Source organism: Cryptotermes secundus, unplaced genomic scaffold (genome assembly GCF_002891405.2).
Source record: "Cryptotermes secundus unplaced genomic scaffold, Csec_1.0 scaffold678, whole genome shotgun sequence".
NCBI classification, from domain to species: Eukaryota; Metazoa; Arthropoda; class Insecta; order Blattodea; family Kalotermitidae; genus Cryptotermes; species Cryptotermes secundus.
Genome location: NW_019742973.1, coordinates 81516 through 96130, shown reverse-complemented (window position 1 = coordinate 96130; position 14615 = coordinate 81516). Strand labels below are relative to the sequence as shown.

Sequence of the window (14615 nt, the reverse complement as noted above, 5' to 3'; positions counted from 1 at the left end):
GTAAACTTTGACAGTTGTAGTTTAATGTCTTAAGTGTTTAGATGTATGTTGCTTGATTGCTTCAGAATAAATTTCTGGAATTGTAAAAAGATGATTTGTGCTTATCATTGTTTTTACTAAATTTGTTCTCTCTCTCTCTCTCTCTCTCTCTCTCTGAGTTCTTAGAGCACAGTTTATTTGATTTGCATTTGAATGTTTGGCATACTGTAGCTTTGGGCCAGTGACACTCCATGTCCTATCCCTATCAATAGTTCTACTCTGGGATATTACCACCTACCACCTTACTGTCTTTGCATTGAGAATGTGGTAAATAAATGTACTACAAAAGTTTAGATCGCCAGTTGCCCTAAAATGGTTGAACCGTGGTGTTTTGTGCTATCTCCAGTCTCCATTCTCTCCTCTCCTCATTACCAAGGGCTTTTTCTATTGGAAAAATTTAGGCTAGTTTTGGTAGCTGGGTGATGCCCCCCCCTCCATCCCAAGGAAGTGTGTCTGGGGAGATGAGCCCATGTTGCACAGCTGCTCTAAAGTTAATAGATTCTGAAGGGAGTAAGAGTTCATCAGCAGCTGAAGTACCTTGTGTTGTGCATGTCCATCCCATGTCCTAAATGAAGAACATTGTGGCACAGTGAGCACAGCTGTCCGTGAATTGTTTTGAAATTGGTGCTGGTGAATCTTGGAATTGTGTTCCTTGCAGGTCGAACAGGGAGACCACCACGCAAGAGAAACAAGAAGAATAACCACCAGACTGTAAGTACCTTGATGAAACAAACAGCCATGTTTCTTGCTTGTGCTATTTCATACTGGCAGCTTTGGTAAAGCTTGAAATTGTTTCCCCACATGAAATTCTTCAGTTTGAGTCAGAATTGACCGACACTCTTTAAACTTAAAGGGTGCCATGCTTGCCAGGTGTATATTTGCTAGTATAGAAATGGTTCGCAAAAAGAAGTGGGGTTGTGTTTGAGAAATTAAGCATGACCAGAAGAACAGTAAACAATACAAATAACAGTAGTACAGCAGCAAACATCCTATTATATGGGTGGAGTTGCATGAGAGGAAACAGAGAAATCCAGTAGAAAGTCAAAGTTTTTGCTTTAGTTCCTGCTTGGGATGTTTACATAGGTGACAAAGCAGATTGATGCAGAGAGATTTTCTTGGTTTCGTTTAACTGTTGCATCATAAATTCAGCTAGTATTAATGGTGGAAGCATGGAGGAGGTAGCAGTGCCAGTGGCAGCCAGGAGAATACTGCATGGTGGGCTGAACATAATATGCATCACAAATTTGTTTTTGAATAACTTTATAAAAGGGGTAATTTCTTTTGAAATTTTTGCTGGTTGGATAAGAATTCCAGGTGCTTTGGGTTTACTGCAGTAAAACTGCATCACAACAGTTGAATGTGATAAGAAATGTGTGGTCAACTGTGATTTGATCATTTCATCTTCGCGTGAGTGCACATGCTAATGAGCAAAAGTGCACTGCTCTGTTTGTTGGATTATAAACTACCTGAATATAGCATTAACTTTAGATTTGTGACAATGGAAGTGTGCCGTAGAATAATTGGGTTTCTGCCTGAAACTTCTTGTTTCATATCTTGGATTTTTTTTCTGATACCTGGACATGCCATAACACTTGAGTGTGATATATTACAGCATTCAGTAGACATCTTGCAAAGTTTACTGTATCTCTTCCAGGCATTATAATGTACAGTGTGTCTGAATACAGAATTTATTCAGCATTGAAGTTACAGAATTGCAGACCTAAACACACCCCCATCTGCTTGAATACCACCAACAGAGAACTGAAAGATTGATGTTTTTGATTTATGTTTGAATGGCTGTTCTCCGGGGTGCTAAACATTACTGTGTCAAGTTTGAATGAACTATTTGCACATAAATATATAATTTTATTCAAGTCATATTAAATACTTAACAAAGCCTGTGCGCATTAACATAACAGCCGAACCTCTGAAGAAATAAAATCATGAAGTTGTGGAACACAAGTAAACTTAGGCTGTTTGGTGGCGTATTCCGAAAGATAAATATGCTCTATCATGGCAAGGATCTCAAATCTTAACAAAATATGTACCCACTTTAATGAGAAATTCAGATATGAGAATCTGGTATTACTTTCTGATTTAATGTCTCAGGATATGCTTTTGTGATGATAAACATTGGCATTCAATGGGAAGTATCTCTTTGAGAGGTGAACAATTGTCTCACATCATTAGCATGGAGTTAAGTTGGGGACAATGGCCTCTCTGACCATGATGCTCAATTTCTCACAGTAAATAATTGCAAGAGTAAATTCAGCACTTTGAAACAGAGAACCAGAAAAATAAATAGTGAAACCATTGCTCTATTTCAGCATCTATTAGAAAATTAAACATGGGAACCTGTTTTCAAAAATAAAGATATAAATTATAGTTTAACTCTTTTTATATATTTTTCTAAATATCTTTGAAGCCAGTTTTCCTATGCAGAATAAAAAGCATAAGAATAAAAAACCACTGGATTACACAAGGAATAAAAATATCTTGTAAACATAAAGGGCGTGTGTATGTAAACAGCAGGAGCAATAATAATCCCTACATGAGAGCATACTACATAAGGTATTGCAAAATCCTGAGTAGAGTTATAAAAGAGGCTAAAAGGCAGCATTACTGTAGGCTTACAGCAAACTCGAATAATCAGATAAAAACCTGGAATATAATAAAACATGAAACAGGAAACTCACATCTGACTGAGCAGATACCATCTCTCCTTATAAATGATGAAAAAGTGGAGGACCCAGGAGAAATTGCAGATGCCTTGAATACTTTTTTCCAACAATTACAGAAAATCTAAACTTGTATCAGGAAGTGGGAGATAATGTCATTTCATTTTTAAGAGAGGCATTTCCTAGAAAATTCCCTGGTATTAAAACCATTCCAACCACTGAAACTGAAATAAAAAGTATAATACATTCCCTCAAAGCAAAAAACTCTTCAGGTTATGATGGATAACAAGTAAAATTTTAGAAGTTTGTGCATCTCTAATCAGTAGCCCATTAACTCACATTTGTAATCACTCACTATCCACAGGAATCTTTCCTGATCATCCTAAGATTTCAGTAGTGAGACCACTAAAAAGGGGACAAGACTAGTATGTTAAACTACAGGCCAATTTCACTGCTAGCTACTTTCTCTAAAGTACTTGAAAAAGTTATATACAGTAGGTTAAGCCATTATTTTCAGAGTATCAATATACTAGTCCCAGAAGAGTTTAGCTCCAGGAAAGGAATGCCAATTGAAAATGGAGCCTTTAAGTTAACAGACAGTTTGTTGAAATCTATTAATAAAAAGATGCATGTTGATGGACTATTCTGTGACTCGGCGAAGTCTTTTGACTGTGTAAATCATGAAATTTTATTAATTACGAGGCTTGTCCACAAAGTAAGTTTCCCTGGGGCCGTTTACAGAACAAGCAAGTTATTTAGTATGATTATTTATTGAAGCATTCAAGCAATTCCCTACAATTTCAGTACATAAATTACATTTTTGTTGCCCACGGGTCAATTTTGGGGCCTTTGCTTTTCATAATTTATATAAATGACCTCCCTCCTACACTAAGGATCTCATCCAATACCTATAATATTTGCAGATGACACTAGTGTTATAATTTCTGGTAAAAATTTAGATGATTTCTACATGTTATCAAGCAAGGTTCTTTCACAAGTGAGTAAATGGTTTTCTGCAAACAAGCTGTCCCTGAACCTAGAAAAAACAAATGTAATAAAATTTATAACAAACTCACCACAANAGCCGCGGCCGCGGAATTTAAATGACCACGTCAAAGGGTTAAACATAGGATATAATGATAAATGCATAGAAGAGGGAGTAAACACAAAATTCCTTGGTTTGCAAATTGATAATCATTTAAACTGGAAAAACCATATCAATCGGTTGATTCCAAAGCAAAGTAGAATGTAATGCAGTTAGATTCATGTTACATATTAGTAACAGTGACACGCTCAAATCAATCTGTTTTGCTTACTTTCACTCCTTAATGATGTGTGGAATAATTTTCTGGGGTAATTCATCTGACAGTAAAAAGTTATTGCAAAAGAAAATTGTTAGAATCATGATGGGTGTCAAATCCTGTAATTCCTGTAGAATTGAATTGAATTGAATTTATTTACATTCTATAAATCCTAAGCAGGTTAGTACCTTTGGATACAGAACAAGTCAAAATGTTACATACATAAGTACAGGCAATTTTAGCTTAAAAATTAATATAACTTAATTTTACATCATTCTCTATTTACATTGAAGTATTCATCTAAAGAGTAGAAGGAATGAGCATGTAGATAATTCTTTAACTCTGATTTAAACTTTTTAGTATCATTGCCCAAGTTTTTAATACTTTGTGGCAGATTGTTGAACACTTTTATGCCAGTAAAGTAGACTCCTTTTTGATATACTGATAAAGTTGATGAGGGTAGGTGGAAGTTATATTTTTGTCTAGTATTCATGTTATAGACATCAGAATTTAATTTGAATTTATCTTTGTTGTAAACAACAAATAAGAGAAGCGATAATATGTATTGCGATTGAAGAGGTAGAATTTTTAATTTCTTAAATAATTCTCTACATGAATCTCTACTTCTACATCCTGTAATGATTCTTATTATATTCTTTTGTATTTTAAAAATTATTACACTATGTGAAGAGTTCCCCCAAAATATTAATCCATAGTTCATAATAGAATGAAAGTAGGCATGGTAAACCATCTTCAATGTTTCCTGTGACATAAAAGGCTTAATTGATCTCATCGCATAGCAAGCTGCATTTAATTTAGGTATAATTTGTTCAATATGTATTTTCCAAGACAGTGTACTGTCTACATGTATTCCAAGGAATTTTGTATCAAGTACTTTACAGATTAATTTGTTGGCATAACTGATGTCCAGATCAATTTGGTGGTTGTTTTTAGTTGTGAATGATATGTAATGGGTTTTATCAAAATTTAATGAGAGTAAATTGGCTTCGAACCATCTGTTTAAGGCTTCAAATACAATATTTATGTCATTTTTAAAGTTTTCAAATTTAGAGTTCTTAAATATTATACTAGTGTCATCTGCATATAGAATTGGTTTAGATTTATTGTTGATGGTTTTAGATAGATCATTTATGTAGAGAAGAAAAAGTAAGGGACCTAAAATTGATCCTTGTGGAACACCGTGCTTTATAATTCCCCAGTTTGAAAATGCATTATGACTGGAGTTTTTATTATTTATTTCAACTCTTTGATACCTGTTTTTGAGGTATGATTTGATCCATTCATTAGCTTTGCCAGTTATTCCATAGAAATTTAATTTCGATAGTAAGATATCATGATTAACACAATCGAAAGCTTTTGCTAGATCACAGAAAATCCCTCCCACAATTAATCTGTCATTGAGAGCACTTAAAATATCGTTAGTTAGTTCATAGGTTGCTTTTTCTGTTGTTAGGTCTTTCCTAAATCCAAATTGCTCTTTGACTAATATGTTGTTAGAATTTAAGTGTTCAAGTAGTCTATTATACATAACTTTTTCAAAGACTTTTGAGAATGAAGTCAATATGGATATTGGTCTGTAATTAGAGATGCATTTTCTCTCTCCTTTTTTAAAAAGTGGTTTCATTACAGCGTATTTTAAGCGTTGAGGAAAAGTACCTGATGATAAAGATTTATTACATAGATGATTCAAGGGTGAACTGATGTAAACAGAGCTTGCTTTAAGTAATTTGGTAGAGATTTCATCATATCCATGTGAATTTTTGGGCTTAAGGGATTTAATAATGTTTTCAATTTCCTTCCTTGTTGAGAATTTGAGATTGATATTTGGAAATGAATTGTTAAAGGCACGAGACAGATAGTATATTGGATTATTATTATTATTATTATTATTATTATTATTATTATTATTATTATTAGTATTGTTGTTATTGGAATATGTTTTCTCAGCTAATGAAAGGAAATATTCATTAAATGCACTTGCGATAGCTTGTGGATTGTTAGTGGACTTCCCTTCAATATTCAAACTTTGTACGTCTTCATTAACAGATTTCTTTCCTGATTCAACTTTCACAATATCCCAGGTGGTTTTAATTTTATTGTTTGATTTTAGAATTTGGCTGTTATAGTTATTCTGTTTGGCTTCTTTAATGACTTTTGACAAAATTTTACAGTACATTTTGTAGTGACTTTTTAGTCTTGGATCATTACTGTCCCTACTGGCCAAATATAGTTGTCTTTTGTGTTTACATGAAGTTTTTATTCCAATTGTTATCCAGGTGGATTTGTTTTTATTTTCATTTTTGACTATTTTTAAGGGAAAGCTTGAATAAAAGATCCTCAAGTATGTGTTCAGAAAGCAATTAAATTTAGAATCAATATTATTGCTGTCAAATACATTGTCCCATGATTCATTACTTAATTTTGTGACAAAATCTGCCATCGTATGCTTGTTGATTTTCCTTACTGTTTGATATTGTTGATTACTGGGCTGAAGGTCAATATTATTTATTTCTATGAGTTGAGCATCATGATCGGATAAGCCATTTATAAAGGGTCCTACAGTATAGTCTCTTAATTTTGAGTTATCAATGAATATATTATCTATCGCTGAACTAGAATTATTTTGAACTCTTGTGGGAAAGTTAACAGTACTGGAGAGATTGTAAGATGATAACAAAGAGTCTAAATTTAGTTTCCTATTACTGTCGATGAGATAGTTTATATTTATATCACCACAAATTATAAATTCAACTTTTGAACTATGCAGTACATTTAGGATGGTTTCTAATCTATTTAAAAAGTGACTGAAGTTTCCAGATGGGGCTCTATATAAAGTCAGTATACAAATATTTGAAAAAGGAGAGTCTAACTTTAGAGCACATGCTTCCAGATCCTGGTCTTTGCAATAATCTTCTAAATTTATTTTAGTAAATTTTAGGTTTTTGTGTACAAAAATACTCACTCCTCCTTTCTCCAGGGTTTTCCTACAGTATCTAGCACCTAAATTATAATTTTCTAAGTGAAGATGTTCTAATTCCAGCTGTTTCATGTGATGTTCAGTAAGGCACAGTATGTGTGGAAGATTTGAATTCATGGAGCTTATTAGTTCATTTGTTTTGTTTCTCAATCCTCTTATATTCTGATCTATTTAAGAAACTACAGATCTTAAATTTTCCTGTGAATATATATATTCATTAATAAACTTCATTACAAATAACGAAGAACATTTTCAGACAAATGCAGATGTACACAGTGTTAACGCAAGAGACAAACCCTGTCTTCATAAACCAATTGCTAACCTCTCATGCTTTCAGAAAAGCACATATTATGCTGGGATCAAAATTTTTAATAACCTGCCATCTGATCTCAAAGATCTTATGAATGAAAAGGCACAATTTAAAATAGCACTACCTAAGTCTTGGCATGTTTAGTTTCTGAGCAGAGCAGCTTCTTTCACGTCCTCATTCCTTGGCAGACGTGTGGCCAGGTACCCAGCATAATACAGCAGACTTCATGCCTTGTGGAGGTGGTAGAACTTTTGCTGCAGTGCCCCTGGATACTGCGCACAGGATGTAACACTGCCAAGATTTTTGCTGAATGAACAGAAGAAAATAGGGAAATGACATAAATTTCCGCCTTATACTTTTCAAAGTGTGGAGGTCATATCTGAAAACTTGGGTCTTTGTATGAAGGAACATCCAGTTGATTCTTGAAGAAATGACTTTGTCAGTATAATCCATCATGAGTCTGAATAAATGGAGGTGAGCTCGGCAAAGAGCTGGCAATACATTTCATGTCTTGTGTGTCTGATGAGTCAAAAATGAGAAGTTGGATTTATGAGAGACTAAGGGTGGGTTGCAAGAAAGTTCTGCTGTGCTGGAAGTGGATGTCAAGATGGTGATGGAAAGTGTGTTCCCACAGGTTGAGGGGCCCTGATATTTAGCTCATACCTGTTGGAGTGGGTGGGGTGAAAGACCATGTCATATGACAGGTGATAAGCTGTGTTTAACGGCTTTGATATGTGACTGCCGCAGCATAAGGAGATTCCTTTACAGGGAGAGTGGAGATTATCCAGATTCCGCATATGGACTCTCTGGAGGGTTAGTGGCAAGATGAATCCCAATATGGAAGGTTCAGATTTTACACTGAAGCTGCAAAGGAAGTTGCTGTAGTCTGTGGATCAGGGCACATTAAAGCTAAAGTGTCATCATGTGGTCTCCACTCCAAAACCTGTCACTTAAAACTTTTTTTTAACTGTTAGTTTAAGTGACCACACCTAACTCAGACCAATTGTAAGTTCATTCCCACTAGAGTTTGCTGTCAGGAAGAAGATGAGGAATTTGACAGGCTGTTGTTGTAGAACAGATCGAGGAAAGAATGTAGACACCTGAGTTGTGTTTATGTAATTCCTGAGGTACAATGCAGTAACATTTTGTTGCTCTTGAAATCTGAAGATGGAGGTGACATGTTCTTCAGAAAGATCACTTTACTCAGGTGTTATATATAAGTGATTATAGATTGGAAGGTACAAAAGAGTACCGAACAAACTTTCGTTACATAATTGGAACCATGTGGTACAAGATGTATGAGAAGCAATTTTACACAACTGCACTTTTAAGTTCTGAAAAGTGTAATGTCAGTATTGCTATGTGTAGGTTGATGGACAAACAGAGTTCCTTTACTGAGTCTGTGAAAAACAGATGAGGATGTCTGGAATCAGAAATTTGTGTTTGTTTATATTGAGAACCATTCTGTTATGCATGTACATGTTATAGTATAAGTTGTTAGTAGTTACATATAGGTGTAAACAATGACAGAAAACATTTGATATCTTGTGTGGTAGTTGCCAGTCAGTAGCAAAAGCTGGCACAGTTGGTGCTAGGTATGAACAGGAACATACCCTGATGATAACCTATGACTAGACCTAATGATATAGCCTCATGGTAAGTATCCTTTACTTTTCAGTCCTCTCCATGTTATAAAAATTTACCGAAGTTCCTGAATTTCCTTAATTTTTCAGCTGAAGTTTCAAATTATGTCTCCCCCCCAGTCATGAGTCCAGTACAGTAACAGAATCAGTCCTGCCATCTGGGGCAATTCACAAGAATTATAATAGGTGCAGTGTGAGTGGCAGATTGCAGAATATATCTTAAGATACGGGTAGAGAGGTAGGTGCTTGGGCAGTGTGTCAGATGATACTACACTTGAAGAAAAATCTTGAGTGTTGAATATATTAATGAGAAGTCCCCAGAGAAATTGTTCTTTTGATAAATTCAGATGAATCCATTTCAGATACATATTTTGTTAATGGTGTGATGTTAGAATTCTTATTGAAATACGCTTCTGGTTGAGTCAGTCTTTCGAATGAAGTGTTCCTATAGATAACCTTGTGTCTGCATCAAAGTGATTTTCCATCCAAGTGCACAAATTTCATCAATATTCAAATAAGAACAAGCATTGAGGAAGATATTATGGTTTCTTCAGCATCATTACCCACGTGAATTGACGCTGCCATCTTAGCTGCTCATAACGTTCCTACATAATGTATTCATCTTCCCGTCACAGTAATATTTACATGTCACTTAGACACATTGTATAGTTCAGTTGTCTGCTGTTGTTGCTCCAACAGAAGGCACCAGTGACCTCAGTACCAGGTCCTGTGGCAACACTCACAATGCCGTCAGCAGGTCATGTCATGAGCAGTGCAGGCCGTAAGCATGCCGCACCCAAGCAGCAGGCACCCATCCCAGAGCCAGGTAAGGTGCCCTTTAGACATCTTTATATAGTCTGCTGGAGAATGAGTCGTCATAGCTTTGCCATGTCTGTAATCATGTTTCAGTAACCACTATCAAAATTTTGTATGTGGGGTTCTAGATGCAATCTGTCAGTAATAAAGTGAGTGAGGGCTGGACAGTGACTAAGACATGGGTTTGGTTTGGTAATCGGATTTATTGGACACTTACAGGTCATAACTACAAATAATTATAATACTATTTCTGATTTACACAATTTACAGTCACTCCACATTAATCTTCTCAGTCTATCTGCACTAGTCTTCATGGATTTATAACAGGCACTATAAAAGTCTCACTAAATCACACACTCCCAATATTACTGTGCTACAGCACAAATAAAGCCAGGATCCATTAGGAATAATTTTTTTTTTTTAAATTTTTCCCTGCAATGCCATCTGTTGGTAAGTTATGGCATTAAGATTCTTGAAGTTTCAGCTGGGGCTGTCTATAATTTTAAAGTGCAAGCATTGCTGCATCATGTGTTTTGACGTTGAATGTAACAGTACTGTTCTGACGCTTGTCGGAAAACGGCGGTTGAACAGAGAGCCAACATCAAATTTTGTTTGAAGTTAGGCAAAATAGTCGGAGGAACCTACGGAATGATGAAAAGTGTGTATGGTAGTGACTGTTTGAGTCGCTCGAACATTTTTCGATGGTATGCTGTATTTCGTGATGGCAGGGAGGACATCGAAGACACCCTACATGCATCAAAGTCGAGAAAAAGTCGCACTGAAGAAATGTGAAAAAAGTGACTGAGGATTTTGGGAAACAGAAGGTCTGTGTGCGGTTTGTACCATATGCACTGTCAGACGATGAAAAACATGCCAGAGTAGAACACTGCAAAGACATGTTATGGTCGGCCCAAAGTGATATAAAATTTACAAAATCGATTGTTACTGGTAACGAGACATGGTATTTTCAATATGAGCCTCTCAGAAAGTGGCAGAGTGCAGCGTGGTTGAGCCCAAAGAAGCCGAAACCAAAGAAAGTGCGCATGCAAAAGAGTTGAGTAAAGGCACTTAACGATTTTCTTAGATTCCAAAGGAATCATTCACAAGGAATTTCTGCCACAAGGTCGAACAGTGAATTCTGATCATTATCTCAGAGCCCTCAGCCGTTTGTGGGCGAGAATACTTCCAATTCGACCTGAATATCAAGAGCAAGGTTCCTGGTCGCTCCTCCACGACAGCGTCCCACCCCACAAATTGAAGATCGTGCGCGATTTTTTGGCCAGAAAAGGGATCAAAGTCCTTGATCATCCTCTATTTTCGCCATATTTGGCTCCAGCAGATTTCTGGTTGTTCCCAAAAGTTAAGTTGGCGATGAAAGGAGACCGTCACGACACCATCCAGGACATCCAAAGGGAATGTACCACAGTTTGAAATGCGATTCCACAAAAGGAGTACAGTGACTGTTTTTGAAAACTTTTCAATCGATTCCAGCTATGTATTGATTCAGAAGGAGACTATTTTGAATAAAAAGAGTGGAATTTTGAAAATAATTCAAATCTTGTATTTTTAATGAACACAGTCCTGACAGAACCTGGACACACTGTGTACGTTAAGTCTTCACAGGCTGACTTCTTGTACTCTTCTTCAACTACAAACTTCCTATGGCTATCTCCTACTGAGAATTGACTCATCCCTGAACCAAACAAATTCTGTCACTTATATAGTTGAGGAATGGACATGCATCACAGGAAACACATGTCACATGACCACCTCCCACAGCTGCCTGACGTCAATGCGGACACTGAAAACACACCTTCCTGTATTGTTGCACGTTGGACCATGTTGACAGGGCTGCTGCCTGGCAATGCGTTGATCAAATCCATTACAATATATTTCATGAAGCTGAAATTAAATTTTGACTCATTTCACAAAGAAATGGTATTAGTCATGAAATATATAAAACAAAACTTTTAATGTGGTATGTATTCAACCCTTGCAGGCAGAAGTAGCATATTTGCAGCTCAGAATAGTCTGTTGATGGAAAGGTGGTAATAGCTCTTTTGGAAGTCTCAGCTGCTCCTTGAAAAGTAATTTCTTTCTTTATGATGTAATATCTCTGCTGTTTGTGGATTGTTTCTGCAGTGGTGACAACAAAACCAGTTCCCGTGGCAAGCCACACTCTTCCCCCTCAGCCTCCCCGACCAACAGCCACAGCCACTGCTGCTCCAGTCAAGAAGGTGACTCCACCTGTTGCGGCCCCAGTGCCACCAAAAGTGAACATTCCAGCTACAGAGAAACGTAGGTAGAAATATGAAAGTGCAGACTGATCAAGGTATAAAAATTATTTTAATGATAAGTTTTGTACCCACCAGAATACCAGTGGATGGATGAACAACTTTTTTTTCACGTGTAACATTTTCCAGTTCAGTAAATTGAACTGTATTAATATGAATCTGCTTTTCCCATTTGATTTTATACATGTCAAAATAAGAACCCTGCATCAGCAAATCAGTCATCAGAATGCAACGTTTTTGTGCTGCCTGTTATGAGGAATTGCTTTATGATTTGTAACACTGAATATGTGCTGACTTCTCTTTTCTTTTCATTGGTAAGTCCCTTGCACAAGCTGAGGCATCAGGTTGTAAGCTAATTGGTAGTTTTACTTCTAACAGCAACTGAGCCCAGTTTGAAGAAGGAGCCTATCATGCTTCCAGTAACAACAAGTACAAACACCACAACGACCACAGCAGCGCCTACTGTGGCTTCCACAGTGACACTTACACCAGTTCCAGTTGCAAACCTGATGCCCCCCGAGTACAACAACAAGCCATCTACAGTCCCTGTAGATCCCCTGGCACAGATGCCCATGATCGTCACAACTGCCTCCAGCATTGTCAGCACACCAATAACCATGCATCCAGGTTTTGATATGTCCCTGCCTGCCTCGCCACCAACACCACAACAGCATTCCAGTAATGGCTTCACACACGTTGCCAGTATTCCAGCAATGCAGCCAGTCAAGACAGAAGAACAAAGCCCACCACTGGGGGGGTACAACAACGGAATGCAAATGGCAACAGGTGTGCCATCAATTTTTGATCCACTCCCAGCAACCAGTCTTGCCACTACAATAATGCAAAATCAGGTGGTGAAGAAAGAAGAGAAGCAAGTATTGCCAATTGTCATTCAACCCACAGCAAATAAGCCTGTCAGTGATGGTAAGTCAGTCAGCGTGCATTTGTATGCATACTGGAGCCTCCTAAACTAGGCCAATATATGCTAATTTGACCCAACCTAATCAAACCAATGAAATTTAGTCCAAAACATTGTTTCATGCAATGTGAAAACTCTGATCCAACCAAACTGATATAATCCAAGCCATATTAAACCAACCAGATTCAGACCATTCCAAGCTAATTTTATCCACACAAATGTTCTTGTTTAGTGGGGGGTGGAGTCCAACTGGGTCCACTCGGCATGGCGGCCACTGATTGGCCTATTGTAGCCTGCCCCAGGTGATTATGAGGATGGAGAATTTGGTGGAATGAAGATTGGCAGGGAAACCGAAGTACTCGGAGAAAACCCGCCCCCAGCCACTTTGTCCACCATAAATCCCACTTGTGCAGACCTGGGATTGAACCTGGGCTGCCGTGGTGGGAGGCCAGTGACTAACCGCTTGAGCTACGGCACGGTCTTCCACACAAATGTAATTTAGTCTAGTCCAGTCCAGTCGATCCATATTAGTATAATTCAGTCCAAAGAAATCTAATCCACACCAAACCAATTCATTGCATGCTGTTGTAATTATCAGATTAGTCTAATCAAACAGGTGAAAATTATGAAGAACCGAAATATGACCAGAATGCTGTGTAATGGGGCCCATTATGTCTTGTGTTATGTTGTTTCAGGGCTGTTGAACAACTCTGTGCCAGTTGAGAAGAAAATGACTCCTCCAGACTCAACTAAAACATCAGCAGCTAACTTTGCATCGGCATTCAAAAACAAGGTTGGTGTCGCCTAGATTGTTGCGTTGGTAGCACATCAGGGTAGCAGTAAACATGTGAACTTGCAAACTTAGGCTTTGGGTTCAAATTCGTCTTTCCACCATCCATCCATTCCCTCAGCTTTATACTCTTGCAGATAGAACATAAGAGAGTGCTGAGGACTGAGTGAGCCTGGGAAATTGGGGGACAGATTTATAGAAAATCTGTTTGTATTGTTACATTTGAACACAAGGAACATGCACATACGAGTACATCAAGAGTCAAGAGTTGTTGTAGGTGTGTGTGCAATCCTGTGGAGCATCTGTTAAGTTTCACAGTGTGATCACTGGGCTGTTTTTCATTGGATTTACCATTGGCAACCTTTACAAAAAATTGTGAACTATTTCAGTTTTCATTTAGATAAAAAATTTAATCACTTCTTTACACCCTTCCAAACACAATCACAGTTAAGAAAAGCAGTAGTAATCTGTATTTTATTCCTTTCATATAGTGTTCAGTGGTTCTGAAGCATATTGTAACGTGTTTACGTTACTGAAGACGCCGTAGAGATGGTTAATTGGTTTATTTAACAATCTACAAATAACGGCTACAATTAATTATCTCACAGTTGCGGGGTTTCACACTTTATAACCCTAATCGCATTAATCTGTTGACACTGTTGCGGGGTTTCACGACTTATAACCCTATGCGCAAATCAGTTCACTCTGTCTTCAGTAGTAACACGTTGACAGTAGGGGAGCTTTGTATCACTGTATCACACGCTCCCAATTACACAATCGCACACACGTCCGGATCTTCTTACCGCGACGGCTGCTATACTCCAACT

At 37.3% G+C, this 14615-nt stretch overlaps 1 protein-coding gene across 9 annotated transcripts in view; it reads left to right on the top strand.

Moving 5' to 3' along the window:
* The window catches only part of LOC111873627 (bromodomain-containing protein 2), a 139887-nt gene that overhangs the window by 117594 nt on the left and 7678 nt on the right, over positions 1-14615 (top strand). For all 9 annotated transcript variants that reach the window (XM_023868514.2, XM_023868515.2, XM_023868512.2 and 6 more), the window contains 5 exons: positions 698-750; positions 9669-9795; positions 11928-12083; positions 12458-13003; positions 13694-13791. In XM_023868514.2, coding sequence (XP_023724282.1) covers positions 698-750; positions 9669-9795; positions 11928-12083; positions 12458-13003; positions 13694-13791 — 980 coding nt within the window. The remainder of the gene's footprint in view (positions 1-697; positions 751-9668; positions 9796-11927; positions 12084-12457; positions 13004-13693; positions 13792-14615) is intronic.